General features: G+C 45.6%; 1 protein-coding gene across 2 annotated transcripts in view; it reads left to right on the top strand.

Moving 5' to 3' along the window:
• WDR45B (WD repeat domain 45B) overlaps nt 1-17,686 on the top strand; it is a 524,626-nt gene that overhangs the window by 371,627 nt on the left and 135,313 nt on the right. For both annotated transcript variants that reach the window (XM_085616786.1, XM_085616787.1), the window contains one exon: nt 7,585-7,775. In XM_085616786.1, coding sequence (XP_085472912.1) covers nt 7,585-7,775 — 191 coding nt within the window. The remainder of the gene's footprint in view (nt 1-7,584; nt 7,776-17,686) is intronic.

Below are 17,686 nucleotides of genomic sequence, written 5' to 3'. Positions count from 1 at the left end.
GAGCAATAGTCAGGGCTGGTTTCAGGGCAGTGCATCCGTCGGCACCGCACCTGGCAGTGAGCTCGAGGGATGCTGTTTTTTAAAAACAATTTCATGTTATAAAAGTACCTTCCTCAAAGTTTATTGTATGTCCAGCAATGCTCTGACAACAATAATAATGTCACAATAACTCTGGCATGACTTATCTCTCGCCAGCAGATACATTCATCACTAAATAGTTGTGCAGATGATTAATATGCCTGCCGCAAAGAACGTGTATTATGCAGATCCCACAAATGTATATTATTTAGATAGCTCAGTGGGTTACTGCTTTTGTCAGAGAGATCGTTTTGTTACTTTAACTTCCAAGTTAAAACCCTAATGTAGCACAGTGAGCTATGAACGGTCATCAAAGAGCGGCAATCAAAAACTGCAAGGCCTATGTCAGAGTTTTTTTGTCCGCAGCCTTTCATTATCCTAATGTTAGTAAAAAGGTTTGGTAAGGAATAGATTTTTATTAATAAAGGCAACCCCAAACACTGTTACGTTTGAAATCCTGAGCCTCTGCTTCTCGAAACCATACACCAAGTCCCTACCACTATGGGTGACATGTGACTTGTACACCCTGTAAACCTCATTGTTTTATGTAACATTTCCTATAGAGTGATTTACATAATTAGGATTCATTGTCTGTGTATGATGTGTGCTCTGACAGCGTGCACTGGTATGAGTAGGGTTAAACAGATAAAAAATATGTGAGAGAGGGAACTGTTGGAAAGTTGTAGTCGGGGAATCTGTGAAGAAGGTCATTGGGAGGGGGGCCAATAAAGAGTGTTGTACCAGATGTCAGCAATGCTAAAGCCGGCCCTGGTGGTAGGCCATTGCTGTTTCAGTGGAAGATGTTAATCTATTTCGTTGTTGTTGACAACACATGCATACACCAAATAGTATACTAACTATGTTTTGACATAGGCAGGATGTTGAAGGCTATAGTGTAAATAATGTAGTGGGTTTTCGGGCTGCTGTTTAGTTTTCAGGAAAGCACTAATCTGTGTTATCTAGGTTTTTATGGCATGAGGCTACTACACGTATTGCACATACTGAGGCTATTGTTCATAAAGTGTCGTTGTATAGACAACACCTTTTGGCTTGCTAGTAGTGATATTATTAAAAGTGTTTGCTACTCGGACTCGCTGACTGTAACCAGAAACATTCACTAGAGGGTCACATTATGCAAAAGCCAACAGTGCTTTGATAGAAGATCCTTGACTCAAATATATGTTAACACCGCCACAGAAAGTGCGTGCACCTCCTCCCTGCAGGCCTGTTTTAAGTACTATGTTACTGCCTCGTAAACTGGAGCATAAAAGGGCTCTATTGGGAGAGTAATCTGCATTTCTCTTAATTTCACTTTAAACTCACAGAAAAAAGTAAATACCAAGCTCCCTCGTAAGACGAAGCCTGACATTTGACCTTTGTGGTTAAATGCACAGCAAATGTGACAAGATAAGAATAAGATTTAAAGGCCTATTTACAGAAAGTGAGATCTTGGAAGGCGATATAGTAAACAAGGTTTGGGCAACGTAAGGGACAAACTCAAACTGTCAAACTGGGCAACCTAAAACAAATAGAGCCAGGAGATAGAAAGCAATGAAATGTGAGTTACAAACCGCAAAACCAATGGTAAGCAATGGTCGGAATGTCCCACGATATCTTCAGCTGTCTGGAAGCCTTCAACCTAAAAATTATAGCTGATTTGGGGATTTTTTGGGTTCCGTAATAGGAGCCAGATGAGCCTTTAGTGAATTGAGGCTTGTCTTGAACCACATAAAGCAGGTAAGGTAAAATAAAGTCCTCCTGACAGGTAGTTGGATTATGTCCATCTTCCTGGCACCATATGCAGAAATGTTTCCATTTCATGAAATAGCCTAGTCTTGTGGAGGGACTTTCCCCGCATCTAAGTTCCGTAATTACTGGGCCCACTGAAACCTCCACCATGGTGTGAAAGGTGGCAATTATATAGTAAATGTAATCAACTCAATGTGTGACAGATGAACTGATTTCATTATTACATTGCTGGGGTAAATGTAGTCAATTGAGCAAATATGTTTTTATTGTTCGTTGATGTTGCTATTTATTAAAACAATATTGTATAGACAGTATAGTTTTCTAAGCATGCCGATAACTTGTAATCCTGGAGTTAATTGCCTCTCGTATAATACAGTTTGATTGTGATTTTAGTTTTCTGTGCTGGTGTTTATAATTTGATTGGTATTATTGAAGATATAATGCAGCATTGCATGACTTACATAATGTGCTAACTTTTAAAGATGACATGGAAGGGGTGAGGGTTAACTACCACTTAAACTATTGTGTTTCTTATTTTTACAATATTTTGTTGTAAACGCTAGTCACCTTCAGTAATCCTTAACTAAAAACACACATACTCTCACACACTGAAATTTAAGGGCCCACATTGTTCCTCTTGAGCGAATGCAGAACAAACCATCTCGGGGCCTTGTGTATGTGCTTCTATTTGACTTCAACCTCATCTCAAGTGAGCATACTGCGTAGTTTGTGTTGTGTACTATAGGAATTTCATGTTTCAAATTGTAATTCTGGTGTGCACACCCTGAAAACACGTTATCATGCATCCTTCCACTTAGACAGTCACAAGCTGGCTAGTTTCTACTCACCAGACGTTTATTTACAGTATTGTGTCTAAGCATGACAAAAGAAATGTAAGAAAAGCAACTTCAGCTCTCTGCAAAGGAGGATAAAGCATGCATTTGTGGTACACATACACACTCGTCCTAGTGGCACACACTCACTCTCTTCCTCCCAATCCATTCTGGACACAGCACCTACTCTCAGAAGTGTTCTATACCTACTCTGCGTAGTAGAGCAGATAGCAGTGTGGGAGCAACTAATATTGTGCGCAAGTGTGGGGAAATTCACCCTAGTTCACTTTTGGGCCCACCTAATTATTAGGTTCTACTTACGTTCCCAAATCAAGAAATACCAGATATGTCACAATGATTATGGGCCAGTTTGAAAATATGCCTTCCTATAAGAATCCAATGCCCCCTTGTGCGCAGTATCTCACATATGAGGTGTGTTGCACTTCATAGCTATTCGCAGCATGCATCCCCCCTTACTTCTTCCTTGGAACTGAGGGTCCTGATCTAGCAACTGCTCTCTGTCCTCCACATGACCTTACATGTTGTGAATATGGGCTGTTTGCTATATAGAGGAATCTTTATCCCATCAGCTCAGTAAGGCCTAGTATCTGTGCATCCAGCTATTGGTTGGGGCCCTTGGCTTCATCTTTCCTGTGAGGCTGGGGCCCCGATCTACGTGAGGTGGTATCCGGTCCATGCCTAGCAGAGTGTTGGACTTGGCCCTTTTTCCCTGAATTTTTTCGCTTTTGTGGGAATCAACATGTCATGTTGATGTATTTGAAATACAAATGTTAAATGTTATGCAATGGTGTACGCACCTGTATTTCCACCATTGTAGGAATGCACCTTTGTAAAATGTCACTTTTAAAATGGACACCATTCCTGTCTGCACATGTGCCGCCTGACTGAGGTGGGTTGGCGGTCTAGTGTTTGAAGTGTTTGAAGTGACAGGGTGCTCTACACCTCCCCCCACAGTGACAGTTGGGACTGAAACTGCCAGGAGCCTTCTGGAAGGTTCTAGCCCTTTCTGGTAGGTGGGAGGAGGGGTGTATATATAGGGGGGCTGTGCCATGTGCTCAGATGGAGCGTGGACTTGAATGTGAGGGGACACTCTGCCAGGAGGTACCACTGCATGGGCCTGTGTGCTGGCCCCTGTGCCCAACTGTAACCCCTCTGCTGTCCACAGGGCCAGTGAGAGCCTGTACTGGAGTGCAGACTGTATGCCAGGAGGAGTGCCACGCTATGAGGGTTGCCTGTTTCCAGGAACAGCTGTCCTATACTGATGAGTGCCCCCTGACTGCTGATCTGGCCCAGCATTGCCTGCCTGCTCTCCTGCCCTAGCGCCCCGTGAGTGCTACAACTGCGTACCGGGAGGTGAGGAGAGTGGGCGCTACTTTCATGTGGGGGGACTGTGTGCCCCTGGCCCCTAGCGCCTCGTGAGTGCTGCATGTGGAGTGCCAGGAGAGAGGAGCTATTTTGCTGTCCCTGGAGTGCAACATTTCCATTGCCCAGGAGGTGAGAGGCGCTATCTGACTGTCCCTGGAGCGTTACATTTTACCCAGTACTTTTCCAGCCTGTTTGCAGGAAGAAAGGAGCTAGCGCCTGCAGCGTGGTGCTACTAAAGCGCTATAAGAAAACCCCGGCGTGTGAGGTTCCCTTCTGCCTGCCTGCTTGCTTGAAGCGGGAGGCTACCTCGCGGTCCTTATGCTAATTTCGCGGGTGTCTACCCCGCATTACTGCTGCCTACAGTGCTGCCCAGGAGGAGCTATGTCTTGGAACTAGCGGGAGACAACCATGCATGAGTGGTTCGTCGCGGGAGCCCACCCCGCGTGTGACGTTACCCAGCGGGAGCCTGCCCCGCATTGCCGCCCTAGCACTGTTTAAGAGTAGCGAGAGCCCACCCCGCGTGTGCGCCTTACCTTCGGAGGGAGCTTACCCCTCATTGCCCCGCAGAGGAACTGCCAAGATCACCTCTGTGGCCCGGGGAGAGGCCGCGCCACAGACGCGGCGCGGAAGTCAGGCAGTCCGGCCGGGACGTGGGTGGAGCTTCACCGAAGCCCGGCCGGGACAGGAAGCCTGCATCTGAAAAGGCGCCAGGCGGGAGACCACCCCGCACTGGCGCAGACCCGAGAAGGAGGACGGGAGCCTACCCCGCCTCCCCAAGCCGAGGACTAGAAGTCCCGGGTCCCAGGAGGGGGCCCGGGTGAAGCCCGGAGACGTGCCACGAGGAAGGCGGGGCTCCCGTGTGGGAGAGGAGAGCCCCGCAGCACCAGCCCAGCACGAGAAGAGTCCCGGAGAGAGCAGCCGCCTCCCGCCAGCAAGAGGAACAGCGCTGCCTGGGGATGCCAGAGAGAGAGCCCGGGTGAAGCCGACGGCCGGAGTGAGACGTCCAGAGAGGTCTTGGCAGAGCAAGGGACGGTCGAGGCACATACCGGTGCCTGTCCCCTGCTGGAAGGCGTCCAGCGGAGGCCGCAAGAGGAGCCCTGGTGAGTGGGGCTCAGGTTTTACTTGGTGGGGGTGTGTCGGGGCACATTGCCGGTGCCCGCCCCCGGTGCCAGGATTCTTTCGCGGGGCTCCTGGGAGCATCGCGGGTGCCGGGAGGGGCACCATGGGTGACGCATTGGTTTCCTGCACAGCTGCCCCGGCTGACAGTGGTCAGCTGCAACGAAGGGGCATTCTTGACTTCTGAGCCCCAGAGAAGGGGACTCCAGCTTGCCCAGTGTTCTTTTGGGGGCAATATTGTTTAGGTCCCAGAGTAGGGGCCAGGACTGACTTGACACAACAGCCACGCTGGACAGTGGCCAGTTGTAACGTTGGTGGTTCGTAAAACAGGCACAATGTATCTGGTGATGCCCAATGCCCATATTCATGCCTAATGTGATGTATGCTCACGTTTATGCCTGTTGATAATGTCTTTTGGCCTATAACGTTACCTAATGCTTTCCCCGCAGGGTTGCAATGCTAATGTATTCCTATGCCTAATCTATTCATGCCTAATGTCTTCCTTAATGGTTGCAGTGCTGATTTGATGCCTGACGTCTTGGTTATGTTCGCAGGCCCACTTGGATTCATGCAATGCTAGTTTCATTCTAGGCCTAATGCAAATGGGGCTTTCTTTGCTAATGGCATGCATAAGGTGTTGTTTATGCTAAGGGAATGCTCACACTGCTGATGGTTTTATGCCTAATGTTCTAGGCCTTATGGGTTCTGATGCATAATGAGTTTTCATGCCTGCTGATATATGCCTACTGTTTTCCTGCCTACTGACAAAACCTGAGGTGTTCGGGCACATGGCAATGCCTACTGCATGTGATGTTGCCTATTGTGATGCCATGATCTTTTCGTTGCAGGATGGGTGGTTTACGCCCTAATGATGCCTCATGCAGATGTTTATGCCTGATGCTATGCCTAAGGTGGCGTTCTACCCCTAAGATGCTAATATGTTTATGCAAAATGGGCCTTTGTCTTATGTATAATGCACTTATGCTCAGGATGATGCCTAATGCCTTCCCCTAAAGCCGATGGACTTTACATTTATTCTTTGCACTTACCTTTATCCTCATTGTACCTTGTGCTGGTTCTGGCAGCGGCCCGATTGGCCCTGCCTTGTAAAGAGTCTCCTGTGAATTGTTACCCGGTGCCGGCTGGCACGGAAGTTATGCACCTGTGTTCTGCATTCTAATGTGTTTTTATAAATACACAAGTTATTTTTCATGCAACCTAGTGTGGAGTCTCTTTTTGTAGTGTGCCTTGTGTGTCGCCTGTGTGTGCTGTGCAGATGCTTTACACATTTCCTCCGGAGTTTGGCCCGCCCGCTCTGCACCAAGCTACCCGTGTCTAACACAGAGCATAGGCCAGATGGGGTGCTGTTGTCTTTGACTGGATCTCTGGTTTCTGGTTCCAGCAGATCGGTCACCGTGGGCTTCTGTTTATTCACTTCCTAGGCCTTGTCTGTATGAAGCAGCAGCCATGTGGACCTCTACATTTCTTATTAGTGTTCACGAACAACCTAGACACATTTACCATGTAACTAATTGTAAAAAATGAATTGCTCCTTGTGAAGTACTCCGTTATCCCATTTGTAAATTATTGTTTATTTGGGATTATTTTCTGCACTAGTGTGATATGTCCTGCTCATGTGTTGTGTGACATTGACAGGTTTTTGGAAGTTCAGATTTACATTCTTGAATGTTCATCTTGAGAAGATACAGACACAGGAGAACATAATTATGGTAGGGGTGGGTGGAACTCGCAGAGTTTTTCGCTGAGGAATTCTGTGAAGTTACATAAAAATTCAGCAAGATTCCGTGGAGTTCCGCGAGCAGCAGAATTTCAGCCGGTCACCTGATTTTTGGCGCTGGTAGCTTGTTCTGTGCTGAAAATCAGCACGAACAGCACCACGTACCGCCCTAGAAGGCATTGCTTCTTTCTGCCGCTCGGGTAGATTTTTCTACTTGAGCGGCAGCATTCTCAACATAAACGGTAGCCACCACCGCCCTCGTTGAGAAATCACGTCAGGACTCGTCCTTGGGCTTCGCTTTTCTCGCTTGCTTCCAGCAACCTGCGCACGAAAAAAACTCCACCAAACAGTGGTTTGTGGAGTTTTCCTGGAACTCTGTGCTCCAGTCGGAGGTCAAAGTTGGCAAAACTCCGACAGAGGAGGGGAGTTTACCGCCCACCCCTAAGCATAAGTAAGTTTAATTTGGTATGTTTAACAGGTTCCAATGAAGATAGACAGAAGAGGGCTATGACGGTAGACACATAGACTTTAGTAATAACTGCTAATTGTTTAATCTGTTGAATGGTCATTTAAGCATAAGTTTATATTCCTTCTTCATACAATATTTCTGATTGTGTGGCTTATTGGTAATAGTTCTATGAGAACATTATAACTTTCCTTGTTTTCTTGTTTTTTTTTTTTTAGGACTCTGCGTTCTGTGTCCTAACAGTAACAATTCCCTCCTTGCATTCCCTGGAACACATACTGGGCATGTACAGATAGTAGACCTGGCAAATACAGAAAAGCCACCTGTAGACATACCAGCGCACGAAGGGGTCTTAAGCTGTATTTCATTAAATTTACAAGGAACAAGAATTGCAACTGCATCTGAGAAAGTAAGGCTTTCTAATTTCGTCAGTCTGCCAAATGTTTCTAAATGCTAGGGTAATGGAGACAGCAAGCCACACTTGCAGTCAGCGTTTAAATTGTGATCAATAAATACGTAAGTGCAGGTGCCCAAAGTTTTTCTTAGGTGCCCACCATCAGTAGTGGTGAATGACGGACTTGCCGAATCTAAGATTGTCTAGTCTTGATATCACCTAATGCCATCCTAAACATTTTGTTATCTTGCAGGTTCGTTTCCATTTCTACTATCTCCCTTCGTTACTATTTTCTTATATTTCTTCTTCTGTCTCTCTTTTCTGCCTTTCTTGCCCTGGGTCAATGTCTGATAAAAAAAAAACACTGCTTACACTAAAAAGCAGTTCATTGAATTGCATAAATTAGTCCTAACACCGAGTAGAGTAAACCCTGCATGATTACCTGCTCCATGCCCTACGAACATATTAGACTTTTTAATGCTCTACTATTTGGGAAATGTATGTGTAAGCAGATCTAGTGACTCTAAAAAGGTAGGTTAAATCAATATCAATACGTTTTGTATCTTAACAGTCAGTCAAAAGTACTTTATTTGACAGCCAAGAGTCATAAAAGCGTACAATATTATAAAAATACACAATCCATCCAAATACATTACAATAGAGCCGTCCCGTATTACAATCACAGTATTCATATTAAAAAACCTTTAAAAAACCATATCAAATAAAGTGCACGGTGCTAGAATAGTAAACCAAGTCCATAGTTAATATCACATGTAAAAATGCAAGGTATTGATTAAAAAAAAGAAGACATATTTGAACCAGCAAGCAACACAGGATTGCTATTACAGCGATAGTCTAGTCCTATATCTAATTGCCCGACTAAAAAGCTTGCGACCCCAAAGCAAACCATAGGTGAGGCTAACATTTTTAGATAGAGCAGGGCTGGCCTCACTTGGGCAAACTGACAATCTCTAAGTAAAGGAAGAATGTGCTGCCTGCGCAGAGAATCATAGTAAGCGCAGAACAACATTAGGGTATCCTGTTCCAAGAAGTTATCACAAGGGCAAGGTTTTAATGATTCAGGTTTTAAATATCCTCTTGGGAACGCCAGCAGCCAGGGAACCATATTTAAGCGGAATCTTGTCAAAACAAAGCGATGGTATAGTTTGTTGACATAAGATAAATATGGTTGTAGCTGCGGGCCTAGACTCAAAGTAATGTATGTTCTCACCGAATGTTTAACTAACTCCGCCTCCTCCCTGAGGCATTTCCGCCTATGCACAAACTGCCGTTTAAAGTCTATGATCGCGGTCTTGCCCAGGGGCCTCTGGGTCATAAACAATTCTGGACAACCAAGACATTTTGTCTCTTCCTTTATGTATTTCAGCCAAAGGATGTGTACGGCTCTCTCTAGCGCAGTACAATCCGAAATTATAAGTTGGTTAAATTTGGGGAAGGTTGCGCCCAGATTCTGAGCCATCGTAACAATGGGGCAACTGCGATCTGGTCCGAAATATACCCCATCCCCTAATTCTTCATGCAAACAGTAAACAGGAGTAGTTACAGGGACCCAAAGAAGTTTGCGCATAAAATTATTCTCCGCCACTTGTATGCTCTTCACGTCCTTGTAACCCCAGATATCACATCCATACCTAGCCATGGGAATACATTTTGCGTTATAGACTTTCAAAAGTGCTGGGAGGGGTTTTGACCCTAGTCTTTTTGCAAAGTCCAGAGTGGCCCCAGTCGCTCTAGCTAGAATGTTCTTTTTAGGTGTTCGCTGCGCACACCATGTACCTTTGTAATCAAAGAGTACCCCAAAGTATGGGAACGTGGGTACCTTAGTTAATTCGTCCCCATTACAATAAAATTTGGCCTTGGCCGCCTTTCGAGGTCCTATGGACATTGCATGGGATTTCTTAAAATTCGTGATTAAATCTAGTGAATTCATAAAATCTATAAAACAATTTAGAAGTTGTTGCAAGCCCCTTGCAGTTCTAGACAATAAGACCGTGTCCTCGGCGTACAGCAATGCGGGGATCATTTTGGTGCCGGCCCTAGGTACGTCCTTGCAGCATGATATTAGGGTGTCCAATTATTAATTTTATTAATGTATAGGGTAAATAGTAGGGGAGCCAAAATGCACCCCTGCCGGACCCCCCCTTCCTACTGGCCAAGAATCTGTCAGGCTGCCGTCCTCCTTAAACCGTACCGCGGCCGTGGTGTTAGCATGTGCAGTATGCAGGAAGGAGATCAGTTCTGCATCTAGCCCTATATCATGAAGGATCAACCACAGCTTAGACCTATTGACAAGGTCAAAAGCTGAGGTTAGATCCATGAAGGCCAGATGCAGAACACCTCCCTTGGCAACGGTGTACTTCCCGATCACCAAATAGAGATTCAGGCATTGATCAAGTGTCCCTTTCCCCTGCCTGAACCCATATTGGAGATCGGAAAAAACATTTGCGTGATCAAGCCAGGCTGTGAGGCGATCCAGAACTACCTTACCCATAATTTTAGACGCAGAATCTAAAAGCGAAATTGGCCTATAACATGCCGGATCGTCACGGGGGCCCTTTTTAGGTCTCGCCTGACCCAGCGCATGCGCTGGTCTGGCGAGACTTATTGAGAGGTCTCCAAAAAGTGCTCAGGCCAGCCTAGAGCTACAGTACATGTGCGCGGGCGCACGCGCCGCACTTTACCACGATTACTTTAACTTTCGCGGCCGCTTTGATGTTTGATCGCGATCACTTTCATTTTCACGGGCGCTTTGCATAGCCAATAGGTCTCGCTTTTGGGACCTTATAAGTATTTAGTTATGCAACTGTTGCATGGCTAAACACTTATAAGGTCCCAAATGCGAGACCTATTGGCTATGCCAATGCTTGTTAAAAATAGGGACAATGACTGCCTTTGCCGACGGTGACGGAGAGTCTGGTCCAGGTTTTGCGGTTTGCCGGGACGCCGGGTGCTATGCTGTGCTGAGCAGAGCAGAGCTGTGTAGGCGACCGAGCGGGAGCCGCTCTTCACAGCTCTCTTCCAGCTTCCAGCTTCTCTCTACTTGCCCCACCGCCCAGCTGTTGCTCGGGGATCCACCGAGTGCCGCTTGGGCTGGGGGCCTTTCGATTGGCTGCAGGCTTCCCGCGACTTCCCGCGATTCCACTCCAGCGGAACCCGCCGCCGAGTTGGCCTCGTGCTTGGACCTTGATGACAGGGCGAGAGTCCGGTGGCGGCAGCGGGAAGCGGGAGCGGGTGCCTTTCCGTTTGAGTGGTTCCTGCGGCAGCAAGTGATCCAAGAGAGCCTCAAGAGCCGGACTCGGAACCGGTGCCATCAGCAGCAGTAGCTCCAGTGCACCAGTTGAATCAACGGAAGAGTGCATCGAGGAGAGCAGAAGATAAGAGAGGTGAGGGGTGAGAGGTGGAGTTCTCTTCTAATTTTGAAAACAACCGCAACCACTGCCCCACCTTGCCCTTCTATTAGCCAGTTACCAGTGCTAGCAGAACCTGTTGGGCATGATACAGCTGAAAAACTTCCTGCAGGCTCTCACCTTATTTGATGATTGAGTCGCCCTAGTCCAGGCCAGGTTTTGCGGTTTGCCGGAGGCCAGAAGTCAGACACCGTGCGAGTGACCGATTGAGTAGGTTCCTCCCTCTCACGGCCTCTTACGGCCTCTCTCACGCCTTCACTGCTGACTTGCTGTTGTTGCTGACCCACCGCCCCATTAACCCTGCACTGGCCCTGCACTGCCGGAAATTGGCGAGTGCAGTGCCCAGGAGAGTGCAGGCATTTCCGAGTGCCAGTAGCCGGCACTAAATCCAGAGCCTACAACCAGCCAAAAGCAGGCAACCAGGCAATAAGGACATCAGATCAGGAACAAACAGGCAAGCGCCACTGAGTAAAGCTTCACGGGGTAAAAAGGCAAAAAAAAGAAAAAACACAACCCCCCACGAAAACCACATCCTAGTAGCAGTACAAACGGAAGGGCCAGCTGTCTTGAGGACATCGACGGCTGGACCCGTTGGGACACCTGTCAAAACTGGTCACAATTCAGGAAGCCAGCTCAAGATCAACAAATTCTTCTTTCTAAAAGACCCGGTTTCCGCACTCTTTGCGACAACAAAGGAGGCACAAAACCTGCCGAGCCCCATCCAACCAGCCAAGCCTAAACCTTCTAAACCTTTGGCAAGCTCTCTTCCGGGCAACTGGCCACTCAACCTAACATCTAGCGAAACAGTACGACCTCTCCCACTTTTACCCTCCGAACACTTGGGTAATCAACCTCCAGATATCGCCTGGTAACTGTGCAGGCCCAGGTCCATAAATTAAACCAACCTGTGCCTAAAACAAAGTCGACACCTTTGCGGCAAGAGGACCAGACTCAACTTAATCCCAATCAAGCAAAAGAGATGTGATGAGTGACCAACAACCATCACCGATTTTTTTTGACAAGTATAGGAAATGAATCTCTAGAGAACATCTTTAATAGTCTGGAAAAAACGAACTCAAACGGCCACTGAAACAACGGAGACTTGTCAAAAGAGTCACTTCCGGGTGAAATTAACGAATCACCAAAACAGAGGACAGGAGGGGAGGACGTCCGGTTACAGTCCCCCATGTATTAAACAGTTTAAATCGACAAAAAACAACAAGAACAAGTATATTAAAAACACCGGCGCCAGGGTCTACCCCATCACAAGACCCACCCTTTAAGGAGCCTACACTGGGCCCTGTTGCCTCCACACCATCCAATTTGGCAGAAAACCCGATAACCAAAGAATCTGGATAGAAGACAGCATTAGTTATGGAGGAACAACAAGCAAAGAAAACACGCAGCTGCCTATTTCCATCTCATCAGGAAGCAAGATCTCACCTACAGACAAACAGGACGGGCGTACAGGTAGCCAAGAGCCCAATGTACACTGGGGGAACGCACCAATAAGTACACTTGACCAGGCTATAAACGCGCTCAACTACCAGTCTGACAAAATGGAGGTCCAAATTGACCTCATAAACGTAATTGCAGAGCACATTGCACTCATTAGCTCCAAGATTGATACAATAATATCTACATTGGTAAATAGATCAAGGGTGGAGGGCTCCCCAAACAATACTCCAAATAAATTTTTATCCAACAAAGGACACATTGACCCTTCACCAACCATTTGTGAATGTGGGAGTATCATTGAAAAACTAGCATCTCTTCCAGAAATCCTAAAAGATATACTGGGAGTAGTAAAATTATCAAACAATCGCAAAACCAACCAAGACCTACCAGTTAATAAAAAAAACAATCCTAGAAAAGAAAAAAGTATTGTTTCAAGTTCTCAAAGCACAAAGTCCAGTAAAGGGGAGGACAGGTTACTCAACCAAACAGTCTGTACAGAGCACCAGCCAAAGGAAACTGACATTCTTGAACTTCACCCAACTATACCCCCGGTCACTCTCCACCCTCAACCCCAAGTCAATCTGACAAAAAGGCAAAGGAAACGAGCCAGGAAGGGAAGATCAAAGGCAAAAAGCAACCAACCAACTGCCTCAGACCTCCTCTTTCCGATATTCAGAAACAACTCAAGAGGAGAACCAGTAAAGTTACATAATCCTCCAAACACTTTGATTAGCAGAACGGAGGACCCAGAGCATGAACGGTTAAGCCTTCCGAACAAGAAATCTACGACACTTGAGTCACCTCACGAACCAGGCTTAACACCAACCGGGAGTTTAAACCAGCGTTTGTCACTACTAACATCCGGAATTATTACAGAAAGGCCTGGCAAACAAGGATTGACAACGGCCACACTAGTTGAGGACGTACGAAATAAGCACTTAGTAAACCACCACTCACTCTCAATTGACTCAACCACTTCCACCGAGGCCAGTCCGCCTCTAAAGTTTCGGAACATAGAGACAATACAAAAAAGGGGTGGCGGAGTACACGATAAAAACTCCAAGCACTCACGACACAAAACTAGGCTTGTTAATCAAGAGTTCGACCGGACCCCATTGAAGATCACGACGAAGGGCTCCTCTAGGCATTGTTCGGTTTATAGTTCTACTCGAGCGCAAGTTGAATCCAAAATATATCAAACAGGAGCGTGGGGACTCACTAGGGACAAGACCCCAATTAAGATCATAAAAATTGAACACGAACGCCAATGTACAATTCACAGCAAAAAACAAGATCAAGTCAAAATCATTCAAAGCATAAATGGAGAACAGGCCTTCTCCAGGGACAAGAAAAAGGAGCAAAGCTCAAGACAGGCTCCAACCAGGCCTACAAGCAATGGTGAATCTCTTAAGCCGGATTCCCGAGAAAGCCAAACAATCTGCAAGGAAGATATGGAACCAATTTTATCATTTATACCAGAATACGTAACAAGAGGCAGGCACGACACACTCAATAGAGGGAACATAATAAAATTAATCAACACTATTCCAGAGCTAATGGGAATAGTTTCCCAAGACTTGGGGGCAGTGGAATTTCGGCAAAACAAACACTCTCCAGACATAGAAGACTCAGTTACCACCTGGGCCTCAAAGGACACAGCAGCTAAAATCTTTGCCAACAAAGGATCATTCGAGCGCTGGGGTATAACTTTGATCCAACATAGACGCCCCAGATACCCATATCCCCTAACCGGAGGCACTTTCTCACCAAAAGGGAATGAATCAATTGGCCACAAGTATAAATCATGTCTCCATGGTGTCCGCTCTATTACCCAGGAGAAAACCCCTGGAACAACGCATACTTACCCAATCCAGCCTCGCAACAAAGGACCCCTTAGTTCAGACCAGGATTGGTCGTGGATCCCTTCGACACTAAACCAACAGAGTTCCTAAAACAGACGCAATACCATTTTTTAATAAACACACACTAAACCAACATACCTAAAAAGCGTATCCGGAAATAATTAATTTGTGTTCATGGAACACACATGGCTTTAGTAGTATGGATCAGGATCACGAGACCCAACACTTTTTTCAAAAACACGACATACTCCTCCTCCAAGTGACCTGGAACCTGACACATCCTGCAATTCCAGGTTTCGCAGAACACCACATTCTGGCAAAGAAGCTGTCCAAATTTGGGCATCCACGCGGAGGGCTATTGACATACGTATCTCAGAACTTCAACTGGGAAACCGAAATGTTGGACGTGGGGTTAAGCTGGGTTCAAGTAGTAAAAATAACCAGAAAGTTGTTACAACGATTTTTAATAATAAATGTCTACATTCACCCTGAACGGTCAAGCAAGGAAGAAAAAATGGAAACACTAGCTAAACTCATTAAAGTCCTACAGAAATCAAACGAGCAATGTCCACTGATAATTTCAGGGGACTATAATTCTAACCTAATGAGAGACGGAACATCTAGTCGTAACCAGATCACAAAACTCGGATCAGGTTACATAGCAACCTTCTTGAATATACTAGAAATACAGGGCCTGACAATCCTCAGAAGTGAAAAAAAGGGGAAACTCAACAACAGGACCAACTTACACGAGTGGGAAAGTCAAGTCCACCATAGACTTTACAATAATAAGTAAGAGCATAATAGATAGTATTGTAGACTATGACATAGTCCAGCGTACAGAAAGTGATCACTTTCCCCAAATCATCAGGTTGAAAACAGCAGTCACCAGGCTTAATAAGACAATCTCCCTGTCTCACTTACCGGAGAAATTTAACTTGCGAAAAATCAGATGGAGAGGGGGAAAAATCGAAGAAATCCAGGCAACAGCAAGCAAATTTATGTCAGAACGTGAACAACTAGACGACGGAGACCTTGTAAAACACTGGGAAAACCTGGTTGAGACTTTAATTCAAAAGCATTCTGCTCTCCCAGCCATACAAAACAACTCAAAAATCTTAAAAGAACCCTGGTTCACTGAAGAACTAAGACTGGAAAAAAAAAATATCTAGGGAGCAACGGAACGATCACACGTCTAAAAACCATGGAACCAATTCAAACCATAGTCTGTTAAGGAGCTTGAGGAAGAATTACAGTAAAATGCTGTGGGCGGCAAAGGCGAAATACAAAGAATCAATATGGCTAAAACTTCTATCAGCCAGCAAACAGCAAAACTCTCGGGATTTCTGGGGGATTATTAATAATTTGAACAAAGGTGAAGAGATGTCTCAAGATCCCGGCATCAATGCAGATGACTGGGAAGCCCATGTAAGGAACCTCTTTGCAACAAAGGACACTGCTCCATTTAACAAAATGCTACGGGCAACTAACGCAACGGACAACTAACGCAACGGATTCAGGTAACCAAGTGGGCCCCCAGGAAAGTTTAAATAAGCTAATCGACCTGGACAAGGAAAAACGGGATCGCGACCAGCCAGTACTGACATCCTGCAAAAGTGTAATAAAACGTTTACAGAAACTAAAACCCGAGGGTGCACCTGGTCCAAACGGACTACCGACAGCCGTATTTAAATTAAATAAGGACTTCTGGTCCAACCACCTAACAGCTTTGTTCAACCAAATCTTTATCTTTGGCCTTATGCCAACATCGTGGAAAGGAAACATCATCCACCCCATCTACAAAAAGGGGAACAGAAGAAACCCAGCTAACTATAGGCTGATCTCTCTTATAGATGTAGAAGGAAAACTGTATGCTTCATGTCTTTTAGAGCAGGTTCAAGAATGGGTAGAAAACAACAACTTACTTCCCATTTTGCAAATCGGCTTTAGACAGGGGATTGGGACAACACCAAACCTGACGACACTGGCACTGCTAATGGAGAGAGCTGAGAAAAAGAACCAACGATTGTACGGGTGTTTTATAGACAAAAGAGCAGCCTTCGATCGAGTGAGCCGGTCAAGACTATGGGAAAAGCTCAAAGACTGGGGGATGCCTAGGATGTTGCTAAACGCAATAATCCCCCTATACACCGACACATGGGCAAGGGTTAAATTAGGCCAGGGATCGAGCTTAACATCAAAAATTAAAACTCAGGACGGCTTAAAACAAGGCTGTGTCCTGGCCCCGTGCCTATTTAACCTGTTTTTGGCAGACTTGGGTAGTAACCTAGGACAAATAAACAGCCACGCACCCAAACTAGGGAACGATTATATTCCAATCCTACAGTTTGCTGACGATATTGTTCTACTAAGTAAAACCCCAATAGGTTTACAACGCCTAATAACCAATCTTCAATCCTATTTAGTACAAGAAAAATTGGAATTAAATAGGGAAAAACAAAAATTCTGCGACTAGTTGAGCATAAGAAGATTAAATTTACATGGACGATTGATAAGTCAGTACTGGAAGAAGAGAACTATTACCGGTACCTAGGCGTGACGATTGGGAAAGGCAATTCAAAAAAAGAACACACTCTGACTATAAAAGCAAAGTCCCAAACATTGATTTATGCATATAGACAGCTTCAACAAAAAATGGGGGGTCCCAACTACACGCACCTCCTTAGGGTAATGTCTGCCCAAATTCAACCTACACTATCATATGGACTAGTCACTTGGCTCGGAGGCGAGGCCAAAATCTTAAACGAATTACAGAACAAAATCTACAAATCTGTGTTCAATCTGCCTAAATCAGCATCTGCGGCTCAAATCCGTCTCGAATTTGATTTACAAAATCAACACCTACGTTCAATGTCAAGGTTTGTAAAATGGTGTCACAAACTTCGGCTAGCCCAACCCAAGTCCATGGACCACGTTTGTTGGCAAGAGATAAGCACCCAAGACAGAGAGTCTACCGGAAACTCTTGGGCAACCTACTTGAACTCCTGCTTGTACGAACTAGATCTCCTAGAAACTTGGAACAAAGAAATTGAACATACTTCTTTCTGTAAAATAGCCAACAGAGTGGCAAAAAGGAAATCTTTACTAGAGGACAAAACCATATTGGCTACTCGATGCCATGCTTGGACCGTAATTTCTTCCTACTCTTATCAGAAAC

Source organism: Triturus cristatus, chromosome 7, assembly GCF_964204655.1.
Source record: "Triturus cristatus chromosome 7, aTriCri1.1, whole genome shotgun sequence".
Lineage (NCBI taxonomy): Eukaryota > Metazoa > Chordata > Amphibia > Caudata > Salamandridae > Triturus > Triturus cristatus.
Note: the sequence above shows the minus strand (reverse complement) of the source record. Positions and strands in the feature narration are given on the sequence as shown.